Source organism: Diabrotica undecimpunctata, chromosome 7 (genome assembly GCF_040954645.1).
Source record: "Diabrotica undecimpunctata isolate CICGRU chromosome 7, icDiaUnde3, whole genome shotgun sequence".
Lineage (NCBI taxonomy): Eukaryota > Metazoa > Arthropoda > Insecta > Coleoptera > Chrysomelidae > Diabrotica > Diabrotica undecimpunctata.
The window spans coordinates 120160010-120187627 of NC_092809.1; the positions used below are offsets into that span (position 1 = coordinate 120160010).

At 33.3% G+C, this 27618-nt stretch overlaps 1 protein-coding gene across 3 annotated transcripts in view; it reads right to left on the reverse strand.

The window, feature by feature from the left end:
- The window catches only part of Cog3 (conserved oligomeric Golgi complex subunit 3), an 87943-nt gene that overhangs the window by 24632 nt on the left and 35693 nt on the right, over nt 1-27618 (reverse strand). For all 3 annotated transcript variants that reach the window (XR_011951438.1, XR_011951439.1, XM_072538082.1), the window contains one exon: nt 2909-4546. Coding sequence is in view for 1 of the 3 variants with exons in the window: in XM_072538082.1 (XP_072394183.1) it covers nt 2909-4433 (1525 nt within the window). In the remaining 2 variants the exon portion in view is untranslated. Of the gene's footprint in view, nt 1-2908; nt 4547-27618 lie in introns of those variants that run through there.

Consider the following 27618-nt stretch of genomic DNA (forward strand, 5'->3'; position numbering starts at 1 on the left):
TTTAAATAAAATATGCTGCTCAGGACTAGTGATGTAAGAGAAGAATATTCTCGAGAACGAGAATATTTATTTTCAGCCAGAAAATTTTCGGCGAGAATTTTCTATATTTACAAAAACCGAAACAAAATAAAAACTAGGTAGATATGGGTCAAATTATTGTTTTTGCCAATTCAGTATAGCATATTTTTTGCATCCCAAACATAATTATTCTTGAAGACCAAACACCTGACGCTGACACGGTTTTAGATAAAATTCCCGAAAATTGAACTAGCCAGGGAATCCCACGAACCACTAGCTAGGGTGTGTACAGTGTAAGTATTTATTGTTTTGGTGCTAAGATATTTAGAATGGATCGAAGTAAAGCAAAATTTACTACAAAACCTAAAAGTAATGTTTGGAATTACTTGGAGTTGGAGTAACTAAAGGAATGAGCCAATACTAAACTTTATTATCACTAATCCATCTTCTGTTTTTTTTATAAAACATTGTCTACAGACACTAATTGACATACAGCAGAATATATGTCTGAAAAAATATGTGAAGTTTTAGAAGAAACAGGATCCCAAAAATTTCAAGCTGTAGTGACTGATAATGCTAGTGCCATGGTTAAGGCCAGGAACCTAATGTATGAGAAATACAAACATATATCTGTTTATGGGTGTATTGCTCACATCCTTAATTTGTTGATGGTGACATTTTGAAAACAAAAACAATGGCTTCTTTAGAAGAAGAAATTAAAGTCATCATTAAAGAAATCAACAACTCTCACATTTTGTCAGCCACTTAAAAGAATTCAGCTTGAAAAAAGTGAAACAAAAGTAGCACTTATTTAAAAACTGCCAGTTAAAACTCGTTGGGGATCAATTATTTATAGTTTAAAGAGTCTCTTTGATACAAAGTATGCTTTAAAAGTTTTGGCGGTTTGTGAGAGTGTTGAAGATGTTCTCAGTAAACGAGTTGTAAAGTTGATTTTGGACGAGGAAGTATTTTGGATAAGAGTATCAAAATTATATCATCTCATAAATCCTATTGTTAAATATATTTCTAAATTTTAGTCAGATAAGCATCGACTAACTCAGGTAACTGAGTGTTTTTTTAACTTAGAAAATCATATGGACAAAAAACTATCTAAGTCCATTATGGAAACAAGAAGAAAAAGCAATAAAAATGTTTGTCTCTAAAAGGAAACAAATGGCAATTACATTCAATTCATTTGGCAGCGAATATATTGGATCCTAAGTTTAATGGTTTTCATTTAAGCAGAGAAGAACAAGTTGAGGGAACTGAGTTTATAGATAATTCAGCCACTTTAAAATATGGTGATGACTTATTGACAGATTTTACACTTTATCAGTCTAAGAAAGGATTTTTTGAAAAATCATATGTTGTAAAATCAATTGAAAAACTAGACCCAATCATATGGTGCAAAGGTACATGTTTCGGAACAAAATTAAGTAAAATAGCAGTGTATATATTAAACATGCTTTCATCCAGTGCAGTGGCTGAAAGAAGTTTCACTACTTATGGTTTTATATACCACTCTAAAAGAAACTGGCTTACTGCAGCTGGTAAGGTACTTTTATTGCTCACAATTTAAAATTGTTAGATGTAGACCAATCCATCATCTTTTTCAGATTAGATCATTCACTTTAGATCACCACATCCATTATTTGCTGTTAGGAAGAAAATTTAATTTTTTTATCAAATAAATTTATGTTTTCTGTTGTTTTTGTATTTCTTTATATATAAAGAGCACTGTTGTTTTGTCTAATAATTTTGTATATAATTTCATGAATCTTAGTACCCTTTTTCATCTTTAACAATATACCTAAGCTAGTCATAGGGTTCATTCTCAGAAAATTCTCCTTATTGATAATATTCTCTGATTTTTCGTTCTCGAGAATTTTCCAACACTACTCATGACATGTATACATGTTTTTTATATCAAATTAAAGCTATTTTTTTTCTTAATATAATGATATAAGGCTGTCTGAGAAAAAATGGTCACAAATTAGAGTTGCCAGCTGTTAAAAATGTGTGGTATTAAAGATAAAGTAAAATAAAGTTAGTTAGAGTGCAATCTCACTGGTTTGACAAGTGATAAAATGTATGTTATTATATATCTATCGACACATGCTTTAAAAACTCACATAACCAACACATCAAACCAGTAGTGTTCCATGCTAGCTGTCTTTTACTTTATCTTTGATACCATGCGTTTTTAACAGCTGACAGCCCTAATTTGTGACCATTTTTTCTCAGACAAACTTATAACATCATATTAAGAAAAAAATTAGCTTTAATTTGATATAAAAAATATGCATATATGTACATCATGAGCATTGTATTTTATTTATAAAATAAATGAACAACAAAATTTTTTTTCAACAATGAATTACTATTAAGAATTGAATTAAAAATATTTGCGGCCTACTTTTTAACTGGCAACTTATTATCAATGTATTCTCCTAATTTTAAATGTATCAAAAAATGTGATTTTAGTTAACTATATTATGAACATAGTGATCCTGCAGTAGGATCTTAGATTATTGGCTCTAACAAATCTTGTAGAAAAATTCACTTCTATTTATTTTACTTTTGGAGACAATTTCTCCAGAAACATTTCTGTAACCACAATGTAACACTTCTTTTCCTGTCATTGCTGATATGTGCATGCAAGTCTTTTCATCCTCAGAATATTTTATTTTCGCACATTTTTCTTTAAGTTAAACTTCAAAAAATTCTTACATTCTTAGTTTCAAGAACTAAATATTTTTAAAAATCATATGATACACCTCCGTACAACCCTCTTTGGTTTTCACATGTAATTGTTGACAGTTGGGAATATGTATTATGAATGAACAGTATATGAAATATATTTTCAGTTTATAAACAAACAGGGGCTTACCTGTATATGATCTAAATTGTGTCATTTGATTGTTGATATTAGCAACTTCTTGGGATTCAAGTGATCCAATGGAAGCTCTAGAATCTGATCTCTCTTTTAATTCTAGAGCAATATTTTCAATCTGTTCTAATTTTTCTGGATAAGCTAAATCTCCCGGTGAAGGCTTATAATTCAGGAGATCATATTGGAAAAATACATTTGTCCTAAATACAAGCCTTTCTTCAACATCTTGCCATAGCTGCTTGATCACTTCAACAAATTTGGTAAGTTCTACTGTATCTACTACCTTTTCATTTAATAATTCATTATTTAGAATACTACATAGTTCACATAAAATTTCTATGTGATTGATTGTGATAAGATTTGGTCTCAGAGTGTCATAAAGATATTGGCACAATGTTCCCAAATATTCATTCAAATTTTCAGAAGGTTTAGAGAAGAAATAACCATAACACATTACTTCATCTTGGCAGACCTTAAAGGTAAATAGACTACATGATCTAAATAAAGTACTATGGTCTTTCTGATATTTCTCTTTTAACTCATTTAAAGCTTTAGATACAGCTACAGTAAGAATAGGCAATCTTTGTGTGAAATATGATTTCTTACAATCCACCAAGACATTTTTGTACTGTTCATTCTGATCTTCTCTATCTTCTAAGTTATTCAAAATAAATTTCACTTTCACTGAAACACTTTGAAATTTGCCATAGTACAAAGAAAATGCAGAGTCTACTAAGTTATTTATGGAAGGATTTTGGGATGATTGAAAGCTGAAATCTGGATCTACCACTTGCTTTGTTGTTTCCACAAGTACAGTATTAACATAGTCATATATTTTATTAAGAAGATTATTCAATAAACTTTCATATTTCATTTTATATATTCTAGATTCCTTATAATGTAAATGATTATTCAAGCAAGTTATACTCTCATCGACTTCATCTAAAATTTTAACACATTCCTCACTATTCATTTTATTTCTCATTCTCTCAACTTCATCTTGACACTTGGTGAAATTAACAAAATATTTTAATTTGTTGCTTAAATCTTGCTTCTTTTCTTTTAAAATTCTTTGGTTTGCCATTAATTGTTCACTAAGGTCATGCAAATAGTTTGTCCTTTCTGTAACACTAACATAATTTGACTTTAAGTCATTAAGATAATCTAGTACATTATTAGACAGATTAAGAAGATCTTCAGCATTAGATTTATAGGCAGACAACTGTTCATAATAATCTTGATACTTCTTTAGGTTTTCATGTTTAATATTGTTTTCTACTGATGTTGACCACTTTACAAAATCCTTAATGGTATGTATAGTTTCAGGTTGATTTTTATCCTGTTTTATTACTTCTGGAACTTTCTTGGATTTATTTGATATAAGATCTCCCAATTCATAAATCACTTCCAATTGTTCACTGGATAAGGGGGCTAAAGGATCATCGGCAGCTTGCCATTTGACAATATTTTCCTGGATTTTCAGTTCTTTTAAATTCTCCAATTGTTCCGATAAATTAGCCATTTTACTTGAACCATAAAAAAATATACTATCTATCTGTACGTATGGTAATGAATTATTAAAATTTTTATTTAAAATAGTTCTAAATTTATCAGTTTTCCTTCCAAACCTAAAACCTACAATGACAACAAATCAATATTATTATCACTTGTCAAAAATTTTATGTTGACAAGGCAGGTTAGACTTTTATTTCGCACTTCTTCTTTTCTCCTTATGTCTTCACTTAATCTTCTTCTTCTTCAAGTGCCCTGTCCGTTGCGAACGTTGGCTATTAACATGGCAATTCTGATCTTATTTGCGGCGCTTCTGAATAGTTCGACCGATGTGAGCCCGAACCACTTCCTCAGATTTTGGAGCCACGAGTGTCTTCTCCTGCCTGGCCCTCGCTTACTGTCTATTTTTCCCTGGACAATCAATTGCAGTAGACGGTACTTATCGTGTCTCAATATGTGGCCTAGATATTCAAGCTTTCTTTGTTTAATTGTGTTCACGATTTCTTTCTCCTTTCCGATTCTTTGGATTACCTCTGAGTTGGTGACATGTTCGGTCCAGGATATACGAAGAATGCGTCGGTACACCCACATTTCGAATGCTTCTAGTTTTCTCGTGAGCGTCTCCGTCAGCGTCCAGGCCTCCACACCATACAGTAAGATCGGAAAAATGTAGCATTTAACTAGACGTAGTTTTAGGGGAAGAGACAAATCCCTGCTTATGAGGAGCTTTATATAGTAATACTTAATAATCTAGCCATATTATGGAAACGTTAAAATAGTTCGGGAGGTCGCTGTGACTTCTTATTCGAGAAAAAATGTTTTAAGTAAAGCACTACGCAACATGATATGTATATCAATATTAAGAGAGGTTGGGCTTCAGCGAAGTTTACTATTACCTACATTTAGTCTTGTAAATTTCGATTTTTTCCACACTAATCTATTACTACGTTAAAATTTGCTAAATTATTCTCTTTTGAGTTCTACAATAATTTATTCAGCAAAATCGTTAGTAAAATGAGAGGACTAAATATAATTGTGAATTCTTGGTTTTAATTGACAACCTAAGAAAATTTATATTACCAAAGAGTTATAAAAACTGAAAATAATATTAAAATATAAAGCGCATGTACCTATTCGGTCAAGAAAAGGAGTGTAGATATGATAATAATAAGAGCAAAATAATAAACAGAAACTTATAAAATATGAGAGAATACATGAGAATACAAGAGCAGAAAAAATCAGACACCAATAACTTCAGACACGTAGCCGTACTCAGCACAGTTTTTGAAATATTTACCAAAATCATAAATAAAATTGGTCTTAATAGTAATTACTATTAAATGGGAATAAGCCACAATTAAAGGTTAAAGTAAGTTTATTGACGTTTCAATTTTCAAAGTGGAAATTGAAACGTCAATAAATTTACTTTAACCTTTAATTGTGGCTTATTCCCATTTAAATAGTAATTACTTCAAAATACCACAACAAAATAGGTTCAGAACAATATTAGGGTTAATAGATTAAGAACTTATGTGTACCTTGGCACCAACGTAAATGCAAAATGGGAACAGGCCACAGAAATTAAGGCGAGAATAGAACGAGCTAGAGCAGCATTTAGCAATATGAAAAAGCTCCTCATAAGCAGGGATTTGTCTCTTCCCCTAAAACTACGTCTAGTTAAATGGTACATTTTTCGGATCTTACTCTATGGCGTGGAGGCCTGGACGCTGACGGAGACGCTCACGAGAAAACTAGAAGCATTCGAAATGTGGGTGTACCGACGCATTCTTCGTATATCCTGGACCGAACATGTCACCAACATAGAGGTAATCCAAAGAATCGGAAAGGAGAAAGAAATCGTGAATACAATTAAACAAAGAAAGCTTGAATATCTAGGCCACATATTGAGAAACGATTAGTACCGTCTACTGCAATTGATTATCCAGGGAAAAATAGACAGTAAGCGAGGGCCAGGCAGGAGAAGACACTCGTGGCTCCAAAATCTGAGGAAGTGGTTCGGGCTCACATCGGTCGAACTATTCAGAAGCGCCGCAAACAAGATCAGAATTGCCATGTTAATAGCCAACGTTCATCAACGTTAATAGCCAATTTATTGTCTTTATTTATTATTAAAGGTTCTACATTTATAACACTTACAAGTTTATTAAATTCTTTATTACAATATTCACTTATCACTAAGAACTAGAACACAACTACTTTAATTTATATCATTTATTTACAATATTTATTTCGGACTAAAAACTCGACTTCATATTCAAAACTAACTGTCACTTAAATAAAAGGTTCCTCTATATTTATACTAAACAATCGTTAGACTAGAATTCCGGCAATTCCCTTCGAACAGACGAGAAGGTCACCCGGACTGGTTTTTCATTCGACCTGCTTCTGGAAAATTCGAATCGTAGGAGACCCGTCAGATATTACCTGGGGTTTCTGCCAGCTGGTGGTGGTTTATTTGTCTTAATAAAATCATAAAACTCTTTTAGTTCACGATTGGCACCCTGAAAATTATTTCCATTATCAGAGTACATCTTAAGAAGTTTTCCTCTTCTGCTTACAAAGCGCTTAAAAGCTGCTATAAATGAATGAGTAGTTAAATCGGATACGAGTTCTAAATGAACATAACGAGTTGTGAAACACACGAATAAGGCTACATATGCCTCTAAACGTTTGCATCAACGGCCCTTTCGATCCTTGACTAAAAAATAACTCGCGTAATCTACGCCTGTGATATAAAAAGGAGGGGATGGATCAACACGATCCTTCGGTAAATCACCCATAATTGGAGACAGATTTTTAGGTGGACTTGCACGACAACACCTAATACATTTATGGACGATACGCTTGGCTGCATTTTTGCCATAAATAGGCCAAAATTCATTTCGCATTGTAGATAAAAGAAGAAGAGGACCTGCATGATAGAGTATAACCATGGTACAATGAATACACAAGGTATGATATTGCGCATGACATTTGACAGCTGACCCAGGAGTGTGACGTAGTTAAGATCGCCTGAACCACCTCGAACCCATTATTACAGCTTAACGTACACATTAATTTTGAAATTATGGTTAAAAAGTGATCTAATTTTTTTTTAAATGTTTTGTTTTGGTTATAATTGAATAAAAAATATATTTTCAGTAGCGTAAAACCTTTACTTCTCCTAGAGATTCAGGCGAAATATTTATTTTTGTTTTCATACATATACTAATAATATAAGTACTCTTTTTGTATGCAAATCCCTTGAAATTTAAAAATTTTCTGCAGAGGAAATACTGTGAGTAGGTAAATAGTAGTAGATTTGCTTATTCTGATTCACTGTTACTCACTTCCAAGCAGTTTTACTAAAATAAAAACAAAATAGAGTACAATAGAGAAAAATCTGTTTTAGAATTCAATATGGTATTTTAGATGAGTTATAATGAAATTTAGTAAAATAAAAAATATACACATTACTATAACCTACCGATTATTATATGCAAAATTTACTTATCAAACAATATAATAATATGAAAATAAGACACAAATTAGTTCAAACGCAAAACACAATAAATATCGACTTCAGACGACTTTACACCGGCAAGGCAGAAAGCTTGTATAAAAACAAAAGTTCAACAATAATATCGGTTATCAATGGTGACTATTGCAAATTGCAAGTTATGAGATAATAAATATATTTTAAAGTATCTCAATACTGACTGAGTCATCTATTTTATAATAGAAAAATAATTTAGATATATGCTTATATATGTGTCTTTATACAAATGGTGTTTAGTTACTATTTATTTATACTGTATAGTATTTTTTTGTAAAACTGAAAGTTTTTATTTGCCATTGTATATCTAGTTTTGTACCTTTTTCAAAGTACGCTGTGCAATTGCTTGTTGCAATAGTGACAATGAAGATAAAATCTTTAGGTTTCATACATTTCCTAAAGATAGCGTGACCAGAAAACTGTGGATTATATCTTGTTGTAGATAGGATAATTTTAATTGTAATACTGCAAGAATTTGTTATACACATTTTAAAACTGAAGATTACCAAAGAAATCTACAACAGGAACTTTTAAATTACGTTTCTAAAAAGGGTCTAAAACTCAAACCTGAGGCAGTACCTAGCCTTTATTTGCCTAAATCAACATCGGCTACCCTTTTAACCAACCAAAAGAAACGCGTACAAGGACGCAACGCAGAGAGTCCAAAAAGTATGTTGAGCAGCTTCTTACTACTTCTAGGTCAACGACGTAAGTCTAAATCTTTATTTTTATTAATTATTAGTATTAGTCATGAAACCTTAAATGGTTTTTTCGTATCGATTTGTTAAGTAAGAAACTAGCCTCAGCATATAACATATTTTTCTTTGTTAAATCATGTTATCATTATTAAAATATACAATGTTATCATTATTATAAACAATACCAAGATAATTTTATGTGTGAATATTACAAAAATGTAATTTTAAATGTTGTGCAATATTGTGTGCCCTCACTACACTCATATTCGATGGCCAGCTAGCTCATTCGATATAAATAAAGTTGACTTTGTCATTATTTATTTTGATTTTGTGTTTAGTTCAGTAGGTATATATACGTACAAATTTTGTGTACCTCCATTACCACTTTTCTGTATCTTTTTAAACATCTGAAATATCGAACTCTGGAGTATAAGTTAATTAACCTGTACCTACGTGTAATAAAAGATAATTAAAACTTGTCTTATAAATGATATATATGTTTTATAAAGGATAAATATTATAATAACATAATTTTATCATCTCCTTATAATTACTATAATTAAATTAGCCAAATTATATAAAAAAACTTAAAATTAAAAGTCTTTCCTATACAACTCCATTCAAATGTTGCGGGAATAAGCGATCTTGACTACGTCATGCGCGAAAGCGAACTGATTTTGGAACATTATGTATCATACCTTGTGTATTCATTGTACCATGGAGTATAACGTTCAGGTCTGAAAGAATTAAGTCAGTAAAATATTTATTAGATAGCAGCAAAATCGGATGCCTCTTGTCAAAAGAATAAGATGAATTTTTTAATCTGCCACCAACACGAAGTATTCGATTTGAATCAAGAAATGGTTACAACGAAATGAGTTTGCTTTTTGGGCTTACAGGCCCATTTTTTGTCAAATTGCGAATTTCTTCTCTTCTGAGAAACATTCACTCTGAACTATCCTTACCAGGTAAAACATAGCGTTCGAAACCTCCTGAGAAGTTAAAGCACCTGAAGCTCTCTCATGAAGGGAAGACTTGGCTATTTTGCAATTATTAATGAATCTCAAAATGTAAGCAGTACATCTCTTTAACTTAATCAAACTAGAGAATTGCTTTATTAATGAAAAGTCTAATGTGTCAGACAAAGTAATGAGCTCGGTAGTTTTTAACTCCGGAATGTCATCTGGAAGAGAAAATTGTGTAGGATAATCATTTGATTTCAGCCAGGAAGGTCCATGCCGCCATAAGTCAGAAGACATGAGTAATTGGGCACTAATTCCACGAGAAGCATGATCAGCAGGATTGTCCTCCGAAACTACGTGGTGCCAATTTTTCTTTTCCGTTTTGGTCTGAATCCTCCTTGAAATGCTGCCACTGCGTTAAAATGATTTGGGGAACAGATTCATCCCAGCCTTGCTTTTCTTGCCAAAGAATTTGCATTATAATCTTGTCCGTAATTGTAAATAACCACTCAATAAATTTGGCAGTTTTCTTTGTCACTCTGAAACGTCGTCAATGTTAGGATTTATAGCTTCTCCAGAAATTACTCTAAATTTAATGTTATGTCTTAAGCAAAACTTGTAACTAGAAGTTTTAAAATTCAAATTGAGTACGTTCGCCGCCTCTAAAGCTTTCTTTTATTATCGGTCCAGATAATAAAATGTTCTTACTTCTCACTTTAAAAAATCAATCGTACATTATAATATCAATGGCAACATCTTCAGTTTTAATCCTCATTTTTTTGTTGAACATTTCCACTTTCACTATACCTACCATTTTTTTAAATCGGCTTTTTTTTAAATGTCACTAACTTGAGTTTTTCCGATTTGAAACTTTTCGGCGAAAACTCACACTATAATTATTTTTTTCAGATGCTTCTATCACCGATATTTTTTCGTCCAAACTTAAAAACCTTCTTTTAATCAAAGACATTGTTACCCTTAGATCAGAATATCGCAACCAAATTGGAAATGTGTACAAAGGATGAATAAATCCTAAAATCAGTTTTTCCAAATCAAACTTAAAGTACCCAAAGTAACTAGTTTTATGACCATAAGTACCTACTTATATAATTAGTGTCATGACTACAATAAGTTATGTACATATTTGGATTTCCGAAGCCCCAATTTTAATCTTTTAATCGCCTTTACCTGACTGTCCGTTAATGGCAGGTAAAATTACAACTTCTTAGAAAAACTGAAGGCAAATTTTGTCCGGAGTCGTTGTAAAGAGGGTCCGTTGTTCGGAGGTGTCTTTCTATTTACTCATATATGAAATGCTCGGTGACCTATAAACTGTCCGTTCTAGAGAGGTTATTGTGGAGAGGTGTCCGTTAACAGAAGTTGTACTGTACACTTATAATCTATTTATATAAAATGTCTGCTCTATAATTACCAAAATATTAATAATATTTGGAAGCTTCCATACTCCTTTTTTGTTTTGTTTTTTGTTTTAATTGTGGTATTTTGTTAGATGATGACGCTATCTATTATTGATCTTACCTTGCGTGTTACTTTATATATCTATATTATAGGTTTCTTTTGTTTACATACTAATGACAGATTAAATACCTACTGATAAAATAAAAGTTTCTGACTTTTAATATGAGTGTAAGTCAGAGATGGTTAGATTTGTAAATATTTTCTACACAATATCGTGTGGCTATGTAAAGAAGGAAAACAAAAATTAGTATAGTAAGTCTATACATTTAATATTGTCACAATTAATTTCTTATATTTTTGAGATGTTTCTGGAGAACGTGGAAAAAATTTTTTGATACCTTCTCAGTTTGTCAAGATGGCGTTTGTTAGTGAAGTCGCCGTTTTAACAGCAAAATTAAATAAGCTAAAAAAGCAGAAATTAATTGACATAATAGTGAATTTTAAGTTACCACTGTCCGGTTCTAATCCTCTGTTATCAGAGTACATTAATATCTTAACACTAACAGTGCAAACAGATCTTAAAGCCGTAAACTAATTTTCGAAACCAAATTCAGATTTTTGCTTTAATCTGTGCTTTCTAAGAATTGCAAGGCAAAACAGACGTTGATAAAGATGTTAATAGAGACATGGGGAATCTAAAAATTGCATTCCACGACATGTCACCTCAACTAAGCAAAAATGCTTAGCGAATTTGGTTTCTAGTACTCGTACAGAGTATACTCTGTATATCTTTACATATGCACTGCTGAAATTCTTGGTAGTTCGACACTACTTTCTATTTTATTTTGAAGCATTGAAGCGATGCGATCAGCGTGTTCAAAACATAATTTTATATGCAAACAGATATTTCCAGTTTAATATATCAATATTCTTATTAGGGACCGGTCCTGGCAAGGTACGGTTAAGTTGTACTGATAGCGTACTCCTAGTTTTTAATAAAAACAAGTGGTTTTATTAAATAGTTTTTTAAAATTAAAGTGTTTATCTACTAGATACTACTATGTAAGTCATCTATACGTAATTATTATTTTATTATTGTGAAAAGAAAACGTCAAATAATAAAATACACTACCGTACAATCATTTTGTGAGGTTAGCTGCTTTAAGTAGCTTATAGTAGCATGCGATTGGTTTTTCATTTACCAGAGTCGGAGTAAGGCCTTCGCCACCGCAGCTTAAAATGACTTCACACAATGTAAACACACCTTCCGATCGAACCAGTCCAGTAAATCAACGTTCGAATATCACAAACAGTTATGCTTCAGCCGCTTCACATTCTTTTCCGAGTAAGAACCAAGCAATTGTATTTAGTTGTATTGATAATGCTAAACTGCAGGATTATCTCATTCCTTTGGGTACAATCATCAACCCAAAAAATATTATTTTTTCATCTAGATTATCTCATAATAGAATCTGCATGTATTTGGCAAACAAAACCGTAGTAGATAACTTCATGACGCAACATGGCTCTATAGAAGTACTCGGCGAAGTTGTAACAGCACGAAGACTTGTCTCTCCAGCAGAAAGACTAGTCTTGTCTGGAGTCTGCCCGTCAATTCCTCATCAAGTATTAGTTGAAGAATTACAGAATATCGGTTTAAAGCTTATTTCCCCAATAACATTTCTGAAAATTAGCTCGACTCTTCCCGAATATAGTCACATATTGAGCTTTCGGAGGCAAGTTTATAACATCACCAATTCCAGATTCTATTCTAATAAATTTCGACCAAACACCTTACCGCATATTTTTGTCTCAAGGTACACTCACCTGCTTTATTTGCAAAAATACAGGACACATATCATTTCAATGCAAAACCAGTTCAGTAACGGAATCAACTCATATTGAGTCAAACAATGAAGTACCAAATCAAACAGCTTCAACAAGTATACTACACAAGGTACCAAACACCCAGCAGTCATCAAGTTATCCATTATCAAATCCGAGCATATCACCTACACCTACAAATCTCCACAACAAAGAAACTACTAATACTCCTACTCAAAGCAACACTTTTAATCAACCTCATTCAGCGGCAATACCGTTTTCACAAACTTCGGAAGCAATATTTTCTAATAAAACTGATACATCACTACAATTTTTTGAAACAACCAATTCAGTACCTCCAGTACTTCCAAATGTAATAAAGCCACATCATCTAAGTGAAAACTCTAATAGCAATTGCGAAAACGCACGTTCTTCCATAAAACGCAGTATTGGTGAGATCGACACGCCTCCCTCAGATTCAGCAATTTCATCAGAAAATCTGTTTGCAAAACCCAAACTCTCTAAACCAAAAAAACCGCGCTCATCTAAAGTTCAATCTACACGGGAAACTCTTGAAAATTTCATTGATAATCATACCCCACCATTCCTTTTAAATTTCCACCAATTGTCCTTACTGATTGATAATGTCCAAGGCTCCCCCGACACTATTAGCGTCGTTAAAGAATTTACAACTGATATGGTTGGTTTACTCCGTCTTTTACAAAGCAGCTATCAATATGCAAATGATAGATCTACAAAAAGCAAGTTTACAAAACTTCAAAAGAAACTATACACCCACTTAGGGAAAGAGATTTCTGACTTAGATAGTGACTCTTCTGTAGATAATCGTTCAGTATCATCTAACTCCGAATCTCTTAACAACATTCAACTCGATACTTTAATGGAACATTGATGGATTCTTCCATCGTCTCCCTATGCTACAGCTTCTTTTATCTGAATATCCTCTAGATATTATTTGTCTACAGGAGACAAACTTAAAGACCAATCAGTTGTACAATTCAAAAAATTTTACTTGTTTCCGCAAAGACCGTACAGATGCAAGTCGTGCAAGCGGTGGTGTAGCAATACTAGTAAACAAATCCATCGAGGCGATACAAATTCCAATAGTCAGTGATTTGGAGGCCGTTGCCATCAGAATCATATCTACCAGTTTATTATCTATCTGCAATGTTTACCTTCCTAGTGACAAACAAGTAAGTTCTGATAGCCGTTGCAGGTTATTAGAGCAACTGCCACGTCTCTCTACATTCATTAAAACACATTTTTCCGAAACATCCTTTTGAAAAGTTGCTAAAATACCAGCTTTCCCAAGCTCATGAACATGGAAGAAGCGTCCAGTTTTTATGGGTTTCCTCACACGTCGGAATAACAGGAAATGAAGAAGCTGACAGGATTGCACGAGAGGCAATTTTAAGTGATTTGTCGGAGCCGATAGACAAGTGTGTTTCCAGTGACTTAAAAGCTTATTTTAAAAATAAAGTGTTGTGTTTGTGGCGAAATGAGTGGTCTCAAACTAATTCCAATTAAATAAAATCAAAAATAATGTGTCTCAGTGGTTTCCATCGTCGCGCAATAGACGAGAACAAATTGCGGTTGCGCGTTTACGTCTAGGACATATCAGATTAACGCACTCCTACCTCTTCACAAAGAAAAATCCACCTATATGTGATCAGTGTAACGTCCGATTAACAGTCGAACACTTTTTAACAATTTGTAGTAAATATGACCAAGAAAGACAGCGCTACAAGATCCCAAACGCTCTACCACAGGCTCTAGGTCAAAACTGTTCCTGTGACAATATAGTGAATGATCTCAGATCCATAAATATTTTGTATAATCTGTAGGTGTTTAATTTTGTTATTTATATTTTGTTCCGTCGCTAATAACCTTTTGGTGGATGCGACATCTTTTTCTAATAAAAAAAAATATTCTTATTAGGCTCATAGATTAAACCACTTTTTGGTTTCAAAGGCATTGTTTATCAAATAATGATGTGGTCGGTAATTTAAAATTATTATGCTAAAAATACTAGAAATAATTGAAACCACACGTTTATTTTAAATATTTAGTTTATTGATTATGCAGTTCCATAGCTGCAATGTCAATCGACAATGCCAGGAAAATTATAGACCATAAAAAATTGAAATATTGTAGATCGATTTGAAACATTTCCAAGTGTATTTTTTATCTATTTTGCGTCTATTTCCATCTTATTGTTTGAAATATTAAAAAAATAGTAAATGTTTGTGCTATATATAGCTTAAATCATATAGACAACGAAATATCTTGAGTTAAAATAAAAGAACAGAAATTAGCTTGAAAAATTACAATTAATTATTAATCGAAATACGGAAGTATACACGATTTGTCAAAATAATCAAAGTGGATTCACGGAGCTTTTGGAGTCATTGTCGAAAAATGATTTAATATACAAATTCTTACCATGCATTATTAATAGCTGAAATAAACTTATTGTTGCACACTTGTTTCAATAAAAAAGAAGAATAATACTGAATAATGAAAGTGTACATTCATTAATTTTGAGTAAAAAGTTTACACTTTTAAATACAAAACAACCGGCATATCTATGTTTCGTGGACCTTAAGAAAGCATTTGATCGCGTCAAATTAAAGAACCACTTATTGTACGCAAGAGAGATACATCTAAGAATAATTAAAACGATTGAAAATATCTACTAAAACAACACAATAAAAGTAAAAGTAGAAGAACTAACTGACCCTATTGAAGCTGGCAATGGATAAGACAGAGAGTTTCCCTGAGTCCTATATTGTTTAACCTGTTTATGAATAAAATAATAAAATAAGTAAGAACTAAAAAAGGATACTAAATGGGAGAAAAACAGCTTAAAATAATCTGCTATGCAGACGACGCAATACTACTCTCTCAGTTAAGAGTTTATTAATCTAATTTATTAACTTTAGTTATTATAAAAATGTTCTAACACTTAGTTTATTAAAGTCTTTATTTTTACAATATTACATTAATTTATTTCACACTATAATTATATAATTTATTTACAATATTTATTACAATTTTTATTCCCGACAATACGCGCGTTACATTTCAAAACTCGACTCGACATTATTATTCAGACTGACTAACACAATGAAAATCCCTCTATATATATATATATATATATATATATATATATACATATATATATATATATATATATATATATATATATATATATATATATATATATATATATATATATATATATATATATATATAACCGTTGTTCTGGAATTCCGGCGACCTGTTTTGACCCTTCTAGAATGGCATGGAAAGAAGACCGGTTTTATAGCGGCTCGTAGAACCTACGAGAGAATTCTTGTTTAAAATAATAACATGTTTACAGGTTAAATATAAGTCATATTTATCGTAACAGTATGCTGCACCAATTTAATATAACCGCAAGAAAATTTAACATGTTAATTTCCCCAAAAAACACAAAATGCATGGTTATAACAGCCAATTTACTAAGATGTTAATTGGAGCTGGAAGGTTAGATAGTAGAACAAGTGATGGAGTTTAAATATCTAAACATCACATTACCTAGCTACGGAAAGCTCGAAACAGAAGTAGAAGATCAAGTAAATAAAGCAAACAGAGCCGCAGGTTGCTGAATGAAACACTATGGATAAATAAAAATATCTGGAAAGTAAAGGCAGAATCTACAAACAGTCATCAGACCAATGATGACATACCCAGCAGAAACACGACCTGGCACAGAGAGGACAAAAAGAAGGTTAGAAACAGCAGAGATAACAAACACTTGGAAAAATTGATAGTAAAACATTATGGGACAGAGCTAGAAGTGCAGATATACGACGTAGATGCAAGATAGAGAATATCAAGAAGTGAGTAAGAGATAGAAGAGTAGAATGGAACGATCATGTAAGCCAAATAGCAACAAATAGAGTAAAAGACTAGTGGAAAACTATTAAAGAACAAATGAACAATGTAACGGAAAAACATCTAAAAGTAACACCTAAAAATAACAAACAGGAATGGATGACAGAAGAGATTTTACAATTAATGAACAAACGAAGAGAATCTAAAGGAAAAAATGACAAAGACGGAGAATACAAAAGACTAAATAGAATAATTCGAAATAAATAACCGAAGCAAAAGAGAAATGGCTGGAAACAAAATGCGTGGAAATAGAAGAACTACAACAAAGGCACGATTTTTTTAATTTACATAAAAAGGTAAAAGAGTTTACATCGACTACCAAGAGAACGACTTTTCACACCATGCTGAACACGGATGGCAAACTGCTAGAATCAACGGAAGATAAACTGAAAGAATGGGAAAACTATATTAAAATTCTTTTTCACGACATACGAGAAGAACCAAGATTGGAAAATAAAAACGAAGGGCCAACAATTCTGAAATCTGAAATCATAAATGCAATTAATCATCTTAAAACAAATAAAAGCCCTGGTCCAGACGGAATATACCCAGAAACGTTAAAATTAAAACGTCTGATAAGCCTTATGAGTCATGCAGTAAAAGTCCTACTAAAAATCGTACATAATCGTATCTATAGAAAGTGCGAAACAATCATCGGAGACGATCAGTTTGGATTCAGAGCCGGCATGGGAACGAGAGAAGCCCTGTTCAGTTTACTATTATAGTTCTCGCCCAAAAATGCTACGACCAACAGAAAGATATATTTATATGCTTTATAGACTTCGAAAAAGCATTTGATAAAGTAAGACACGACCTACTATTAGAACGTTTGCAAGATGTCGGTTTAGATGGAAAAATTCTTAAAAAAACTTGTACTGGAACCAAAACGCCAGAGTTAGGATCGAAGGTTCCACATCCGCAGAACTAGAAATTAGGAGGGGAGTTAGACAAGGATGTGTTCTGTCGCCTCTGCTGTTTAATCTTTACTCCGAGTTTCTATTTAAAGAAGCATTGGAGGATTCCAAGGATGGAGTCAAGGTGAATGGCGTAAATATCAACAGTATCAGATACGCCGATGATACAGTGTTAATTGCGGATTCCGACTTAGGTCTACAACGACTCATCGACAAGACCAACTCGACCTGTGAGCAATTTGGTATGAAAATAAACATTAAAAAAACCAAAGTGATGTCAATCCGAAAAAACCAAAACGTACCTCAACCTTGCACAATAAATGGGCACATTTTAGAACAGGTCAATAGATTTAACTACCTGGGATGTTGGATCGATAGCAGCCTAAATCCTGATCTAGAAATAAGATCGAGAATAGAACAGGCCAGAAAATCTTTCGAAAAAATAAAAAAACTGCTTTGTGATTCTCGAGTAAAACTCGAAATTCGACTACGTTTATCAAAATGTTACGTCTGGTCGACTCTTCTATATGCAGTTGAAACGTGGACCCTTAAAACATCAACCGTAAATAAATTGGAGGCCTTTGAAATGTGGATCTACCGGAGAATACTCAAAATTTCATGGACATCGCATACCTCAAACGAAGAAGTGCTGCATAGAATAGGCAAGGAAAGAGAATTTTTTAACGCAGTAAAAGTTAGAAAAACATCATACTTAGGCCACATACTGAGAAATAATAAGTACCAATATGCCTAACTTATAGTGAAAGGAAAAATCGAGGGAAAGAGAGGCCTAGGAAGGAAAAGACTATCGTGGCTCAGAAACATCCGACAATGGACAGGGCTAAATTTTGAACAGCTAATAAGAACAGCTGAAGATAGAGAAGAGTTTAAAATTGTAGTAGCCAACCTCCATTGAGGAGAGGGCACTTTAAGAAGAAGAAGAAGAGTAAAAGACGGCAAGAGACAGTTCCTCAATAAGAAGGCGATCAGTAGAAAGAATACATAAACGATGGAACGAGATTTTGCTAAAGGCACATTGAAAAATTGACTCTCTCTACATAAAAAGAATAATAATAACAAGAAATACTAAATATATAAACGACTATAAAATTTTAAAAATTAATATTTCAAGCTTTGTTTTATATGATATATTTTTACCTATTTACAATAGAGCGATACAAATCTTAGCATACGCATAGCATTGCAAACGTCGGCGAAACTGCTCGGTCTAGTCATCAACTACGACTACTACCAACAAAACAAGCTAAGAAATTAAAAGACGAATAAACCTTACAAATGTGGCATACTATGGATTTCAAAAATAATTCCACTTAAGAAACATCCAGAGAAAAACTAAAATTATTATAAACAAAACACTGTCGAGGCCGGTCCTCATATATGGGACAGAAACATGGAAACGCAGAATAATGAAAGACTTTTGGGAATATTCGAGCATAAAATACTCTGTTCTATTTTCACTAAAAATAAAGTTTGAAGTTATTAGATTATACCTAATGTAAGAATTTATCCAAAACAAAAGCATTCTAAATCGATACTAAACTCTTTAAATAAACATTTTTAAAATGGACTTAGGTTGTTTCAGTAATGAAATGTCAGATTTCAAAACAAAAATATTTATTACTAAACAATTTTAAAATCATACAGTTTATTTTGTGACTTCCTTGTATTTTTGTTAGTGGCTGATGTTTGATTAATATTTTAGTAAAATAGTTTGAACGGTTCCTCCACCCATTGAAGCAGTGTGGTCAACTTTTCTTTTTTGGCCTCTAGTATTGGAATTGGGTCTTTATATGCCTTTTGAATTGGCGTTTTAACTGTGACATTGTTTGTTTTTAGAATGGAAACATTGAAGGTACTCCATATCGCACCATTAATGTATTCACTAGCTCGAATACTGCCGGAAGCATCAACGCTGTAGACAAAATGATGCAATTTGGAAATTGAGAACGAAATTCGTTGGTTCCTTCTTAACTTCTGTGTCTTGGTCGACGCACATGCAGACTTTTAATACCTATGCCACCAGTCTTTACAATTTATAATACTTTCCCTTTTAATTTCACAGACCGTGAATATGTTTTGGGCACTTGCGGTAACAATGATCTCCGTGTACTTATGGATGTCATAAACGGTCAAATTTTCTGAGGTTTCTTTTAATAACCCCAAAAACACGGTCACAGGGAAGAAATGAGTGACCTCGAAGCGGGAAAAATTGTTGAAAACTGCCTGTATCGGTTAAAGCCAAAGACATTCTTGTAACTCAGTGGCTTTTGTTTTGACCTGGGCAGTTGTCAGATAACAAGCATAGTTCTTTTACATTTATTCCAGTACATTTTTCAATATAATCTAATAAAAAACTGCAGACTTCATTCGGGCTTTTTCGTGCTTCTGCTTCGTGGTAAATATAAAAAACGGATTTTCGTGACTTAATATTGGTGATGCAAAAAACATTAACGGTAAGCTGCGACAGATAAAATAGGTCTTATACAGGAATTCCAGGAAGTTGGAGGTTCTGCATGAAATCGAAGGCGATTGCTTCCACTTCATCTCTTTAAATGCATTCCTCAGCTTGATCACGTAGAGCAGTGTAAAATTTTTTACTTCGGCGGCAGTGTCCGACTTTTTCGGCAACCGTTACTTTTTTTGCTGCTTCACCAAGACTAGGGCTTTTAATTTTTATTGAGAGTAATGAGACTCTTTGACTGGAAATGTAGTTATGTGGCTACGGATAAGTTCCCTAGTTCCAGCATCAATAATGTTTCCTTTTATATTTTTTCCCTTTTATCTGTAGGTATTATACCATATACTCAGTATTTTCTCAGAGAAAATACTGAGGGACACAACAGTCAATACACGAGGAACAATCATTAATAAAAGCGTGCAAATACTAGCATTTGCAGATGATGTTGACATAATCGCAAGATCAAGAAGAGAAATGATAGAGGCATACAACCAAATAGAACGAGCTGCACAAAATAGTGGTCTTAAAATCAATCAGACCAAAACAAAATATATGCAGGTAAGTAAAAACGCAGAAATAAGGCAGCCACAAAATATAAGAATAGGAGAATACAATATAGAGGGGGTAAAAAACTTTATATACTTGGGATCCTTAGTCACGTCTGATAATAACGTTACGGAGGAAGTGAAGAGGCGAATATTTTTTGCAAATAAATGTTACCATGGCTTAATTAGACACCTAAGATCAGATAACGTCACAAGAAAGACAAAATGCCAAATATATAAAACCCTAATAAGACCGGTACTCACATATGGCTCAGAAACCTGGACACTCACTAAAAGAGAGGAAACGTTGTTAGCCACCTTCGAAAGAAAAATCTTGCGACACATATATAAGGGCACAAAAGAAAACGGAATATGGCGAAGACGATACAACTCTGAACTATACAAAATATACCAGGATCCGGATATTATAACATTCATTAAAATAGGACGGCTGCGTTGGATAGGACATGTAGAAAGAATGGAAGAAGGCGAAACACCAAACAAAATATTCAAACAGATGCCAGTAGGAAAAAGAACAAGAGGAAGACCGAAACTGAGATACTTAGAACAAATAGAAAATGATATAACAACCTTAAAAATAAAAAACTGGAGAAAAAAAGTACTAAACAGATCAGAATGAAGAAGAATCCTGGAACAGGCCAAGACCCAAAAAGGGTTGTCGAGCCAGTGATGATGATGATGATCACACCACATACTACAAGTCTTTTAATTCTCTTTATCCTTTCTCTTCCAATGGCGTAAATACTTATAAAAGCACCTTCGCATATCTTTTTTTTTAGTCTGATCAACATTAACAAAGAGCTTGTCGTATCTTTACCTTCTTCATTACGTTTTCTTCTTCTAGACACCTACATTACTTCTATTAATCCTTGTAGATATATATCCTGTTTGTTTTTTGTTGCCATACCGTAAAATTTATCAAAAATAATGTTCGATTGATCTTCGTTCACTTTTTAAAAACATTTGAGTAGACACCTAAAAAATTTATTTTACAAACTCAAAAATATTATATTTTTATTGTCTTACTTGCACTGAGGTCCTATTTGCTTTGATTCCATGGCCTTATTTTTATAGCTAATATATGTTTGCCCTTTAACTCCAGAGTTTCTAATAACATTACGCTGATATTCATCCGATTTCCTAATTTCCTTATGCCTTTTAGTAGCAGGCTCTCCATCCTTAGCGTTTTCTGCGCTGGTGGTTGGTTGATCGTTGTTAATAATAATATTAAAATATAAACGTTTTTCTTCCAATATACAGCCAACCTTTTTTGGGCAGCAATAAGAATAAACAATAGAAATACTATGAATTTTATAGGTTATGGTAAACGTCGATATGCAAAATGACAACTGACAATTTAGTGCAGAAACAACCTTAGCCGGGACTAAGGTGGTTTCAGAAATATATGAATATTTTAAATCGATATAAAATGAACTATGCTTACGGGATTTAGGTGTCATCATCATCATTCAATCTTCACTTATCCACTGCTGGACATAGATCTCCCTCATAATTTTCCATCTATTTCGATCTTGTGCCTCTTGCATCCAATTCCTATGACAACGTTTTAGATGGTCAGTCCAACGTGTTGGTGGACGACCTCTGCTTCGGTAGGCATCATCTCTTGGTCTCCATTCCAGTATCCTCTTTGTCCATCTATTATCTGTCATTCAAGCCACGTGACCTGCCCAGTTCCATTTCAGTGTTGCTACTCTCTCTACTGCATCAGCCACTCCTGTTCTTTGTGGTAGCTGGCGATTTGGGATCTTGTCTCGTAGTGAAACGCCCAACATAGCACGCTCCATCGAACTTTGACATACACGGATCTTTTAATCTGTTCTCCTTATCATGGTCAACGTTTCCGCACCGTAAGTTAACACTGGCAAAACACACTGATTAAACGTTTTTCTTTTAAGGCATATTGGTATATCAGACGATTTGAAAATATTGTTTAGCTTGCCGAAGGCTGCCCAAGTCAGTCTTATACGACGGAGAAGCTCAACGGTTTGGTTATCTTTTCCTATGCGAATCTCATGACCTAGGCATTTATAGGCCATTACCTGGTCTATGGATCTTGTTCCTAGGCATATATCTTTGCTGACTACAAGATTTGTCATCATCTGGGTTTTAGATATATTTATTTTCAATCCCCCTTCTAGCGAGGAAAGGTAGAGCTGATTTAAAAGTTCTTTGGCCTCATCTATCCTATCAGCTATTAGTACAATATCATCTGCAAACCTTAGATGGCTAAGCTTTTCTCCGTTTATGTTTATGCCCTTGTCGGTCAGTTGTGCCCTTTTACATATATATTCCAAAAGCGTAGTGAACAGTTTCGGCGATATGGTGTCCCCCTGGCGTACTCCACGTTGTATCGGGAATTTCTGGGTTTGACGATCACCCACTCTAACACTGGCTGTTGAGTTTTGGTATATGTGTTTAATTATATTTATATTTTCTTCTTCTCATTGCGCCGTCTCCTTTCGCAGGTTGGCGATCCAAATGGCAATTGTAGTTTTGGAAACTGATGCGCGAAAGATCTCTGCGGATGAGCGGTCGAACCATCTCCTCAGGTCTTTCAGCCACGAGTTCTGGCGTCTTCCTACTGATCTTTTGGCCTGTACTTTTCCTTCCAGTATAACTTGAAGTAATTCATATCTTTCGCCTCTCAGCACATGACCCAAGTATTGCATTTTCCTCTCTTTGATTATTCTTAGTAATTCTTTTTGTTTACACATGCGACGAAGTACCTCAACATTAGTAACTCTTTGTACCCATGGAATCCTCAACATTCGTCTGTATATATACATCTCAAAGGCATCTATTCTTTTTTCTACTTCGGAGTCCATTGTCCAACTTTTACAGCCATACAGTAAGACAGAAAAAACGTAACATCTGATCATTCGGATTCTAAGCTGTAGACTAAGGTCTGATCTTGTAAAAAATGTTTTAATGCTCATGAATGTTTTCCTTGCTTGTTCGATTCTTGACAGGATTTCTTTTTTTGGATTACACTGACTATTGATATTTGTTCCCAAATATTTTATGGAATTTACCTGTTCTATTATTTGACCCTTGGCATACACCTGTACGTTTATTGGTGTCTTTGAAAATACTAAAGTTTTAGTTTTGGAAACGTTTAGATGTAAACCTAACATTTCGCTGTGGTGAACTACCGCATTTATTATATTTTGTAGTTCTTGTGCGTTGCTTGCTATTAAGACGGTATCATCAGCATATCTGATGTTGTCTATGCTGATTCCGTTAATCTTAATTCCGCCTTGGACCTCGTCTAATGCTTCTCTGAATATAGACTCCGAATACAAATTAAAGAGTAGCGGTGATAAGACGCAACCCTGTCTCACTCCTCGTCGGATTTGTATGTCTTCGGATGTTGTGTGCTCTATTTCAATTGTTGCCGTTTGGTGCCAGTATAGTTTTGAGATAATTCGCAAGTCTTGTTCGTCAACTCCAGTTGTTCTCAGAATTTCGATCATCTTTTGATGGTTAACGCAGTCAAATGCTTTTCGATAGTCAATAAAACATGCATATACATCCACATTCATGTCTCTGCATCGTTGCGTTAACACATTTAAAGCAAAAATAGCCTCTCGTGTTCCCAATCCGTTTCGAAATCCGAATTGAGTGTCACTCATCTGGAACTCGCACTTCTTGTAAATTCGTGTATGGATAATTCTGAGAAAAGTTTTAAGGACATGAGACATCAAGCTTAATATTCGATAATCATCGCATTGTGAGGAATTCGATTTTTTTGGTAATGCTACGAATGTTGATTTTAGCCAGTCTGTTGGTATTTTACCTGTGTCATATATCTTATTGAATAGTACTGTTATTAAATCTAGGCTTTTACTTTCGTTATCTGCAATTAGTTTAAGTATTTCGACATTGATATTGTCTGGACCGGTGGCTTTTCCATCTTTCTGAGATTTTACTGCATGAATCACTTCTTCTTTGGTTATTTCTGGGCCTTTTTCATTTATTCGATTATCTGTGGATGGTGGAGAACAAGGTCTATCGTCGTCAAAAAGAGTTTGTATGTATTCTTTTCATCTCTCTAGTTTGTCTTCTGTACCCATAATTATTTCGTTATTATCATTATATCATATATTTATATACCGATAGTCAATTCGGCATTCTGTCAAGGCTTCCAACATTTTTTGTTGATTTACGGTGTCGAATGCCTTTTCATAGTCGACAAATATTAAAACTAGTGGTTTATTATATTCAGTGCATTTTTCTTTCTTTCTCAAGATTTTTTTATTACCAGTAGGTGATCGTTTGTTCCATAGACTTTTCGAAAACCCGCCTGTTCTATGGGCTGATAAAATTCCAATTTATTTTCTAGTCGTTTTGTAATTATTTTTGTAAATAGTTTATAAATATGTGAAAGTAGACTTATGGGCCTGTATGAGGTCGGTAGCTTCCCCTTTTTTATGAAGTATGATAATTTCTGCGTTATACCACTGGGTTGGTGTTATTGCTTCCTGCAAACATCTAGTGAATAGTTTGGCAAGGATCTGCCATAATCTTTTTCCAGCCACTTTCAAGGCATCTGCCACTATTTCATCGCCTCCGGGGGACTTTTTGTTTTTCATTTCTTGCACTGACCTTCGAACTTCATTGGGTGTTACGTCCGGTAAAATTTCAGATCCCTGATTGATTATCTTTGGTAATGATCCACTCCGGTTACATTGCTGTTCTGATTTAAGTGTATTCTGCAATAAATTGTGTGCAACCCACAGAAATACATGTTTGTGTTAAAAAACTCAAAATCGCCAAAATGTGACTTAGGTTGATTTTGAAATAAGCGATTCAATTGCAAATCCTCATATTGCAAAATAGGTGTAGGTATCTGTTTTTGTGTAATTGAAACCATTCATTTAACCGATAATTATACATTCCCATAGTTTTAGTTCACTTTGTATAAAATTCTAAATGTCGATGGGAAACAACCGCATTTGAATAAAATATATTTTTTTTAAATAATAGTACTTTTCAATTATTCACGCTATCTTTATTAATTCTTAATATTTTATACTGATAAAGAATCAACTGCAATATCAGGATATATTAAAATATATTTCTAAAGTGTATGTTAGTTAAACGATAAGTATAACCAACTTAATAGCCGCAAGCTTTGGAGGTGTTTATCTTTCGTATCACGCGATTTTGCCGGACATTCGTGTTCACGTAATGTTCATATTAAATAATACAATATACTACTGATTAAATTAGAGCATAAAATATATATTTCCATTAAATCTTAATAAATTATTGTTATACATGAACGTGTGCCGTGAAGAATTGAATTACATAGGTGCCAAATTTAATTATTTTTTTTCCGGTTTTAGTGAAATTTAGGCCACGTCTTAAAAAAACACAACCGATGAAATTTGTAAATAGTACGGGTAGGTAGAACTACAACAAAAATCCATTGTATCAGTCGAAAATAAAACATCAGAAGAGTTCAACATAAAGAGATGAGTGTTGCAGTTTTGCAACTGTATATAAACATTGTTAAAATATTAAGAGACTTTTTGTTAATTTTAATTCTCCCGTATAGTTAGCCAAGAATTTGCGTACAAAACACATACGCTATCAAACAATAAACGTTTACATTGTTGCAAAGAAAAGACCTTTCATTCATACATTGTATCTTAAGAAGGAGCCATAGAGAAATGAGTGTCTTTCGTTAAAATTGCCAATCTCTTTGGTAATTATCGCCCACACGTAGCGTCAACTTGCAAAGTATGCAGACATACTTTTTTGAATACCTTAGGGTATACCAAAGATTCTGTAATAACACCAAATTAGTAGCAGTAATTAAAAAAGGACTTTGTGGAGATCAGATTAAGGAACATAGGGGTGGCTGCCGTAAGCAATCCAATTGAGAAATAATAAAGGACCATATTGAGTCATTTAAGCCATCAGTGAGTCATTATCGTAGAAAAAATGCCCTTCATGTTAGGTATTTACAGAAAGACTTGACATATAAGAAAACGTTTGATGATTTTGTAACAAAACATCCCTCTGTTTGTAAAATCGAAGTATACCGTCGAGTTTTAAAGGAAATGAATATTTCACTTTGCTAACCCAAATCGGATATCTGTGAAGAGTGCAAAATGTTAAAGAACACGTTGGAACATAAAGAAGACGATAAAATTCAAGATCAGGTAAATTCCCACCGTACTAAAGCAGAAAAGGCAAATCTAGAATATAAAAAAGACTCTATCCAAATAGCAAGTTCGACGAAACTTCGTCGTATATACTCTATGGATTTACAAAAAGTGATTATTTTGCCTAATATGCCTCAAAGTTAAAGTGCAATTTTTACTAGCCGACTTGTTGTATTTAACTTTACGTCTGCTACTTTAAGTAAACAATCTAAAAATAACAGCTTCTGTGTACTCTGGTATAGAGCTTTAGCTGAGTCGATTGTTGACGCTTTATTAGAAGTAATAAGAAAAGAAAGAGATGTCTCCCATTTTGTATTCTGGGCAGATAACTGTACATCCTAGAATAAAAATTGGGTTCTATATACTTCCTTGATAACTGAAGTCAATCGTTCTTCCGGACCACAGGAAGTCGTTATAAGATTTCTTACAAAGGGCCATACGTACTGTCTGCTAATGGAATTCATGGCAATATCGAGCAAAAAATACTAAGAAACAGAAATATCTATGATTTTCATTAACTGACTGAATTTGTAAATAACTATAGAAAAAATGTAAAGGTACTTGAGTTAAAAGAGTTTCACTTGTGGCAAAATAAAAAAAGGACAACAAATAAGAAACTAGAG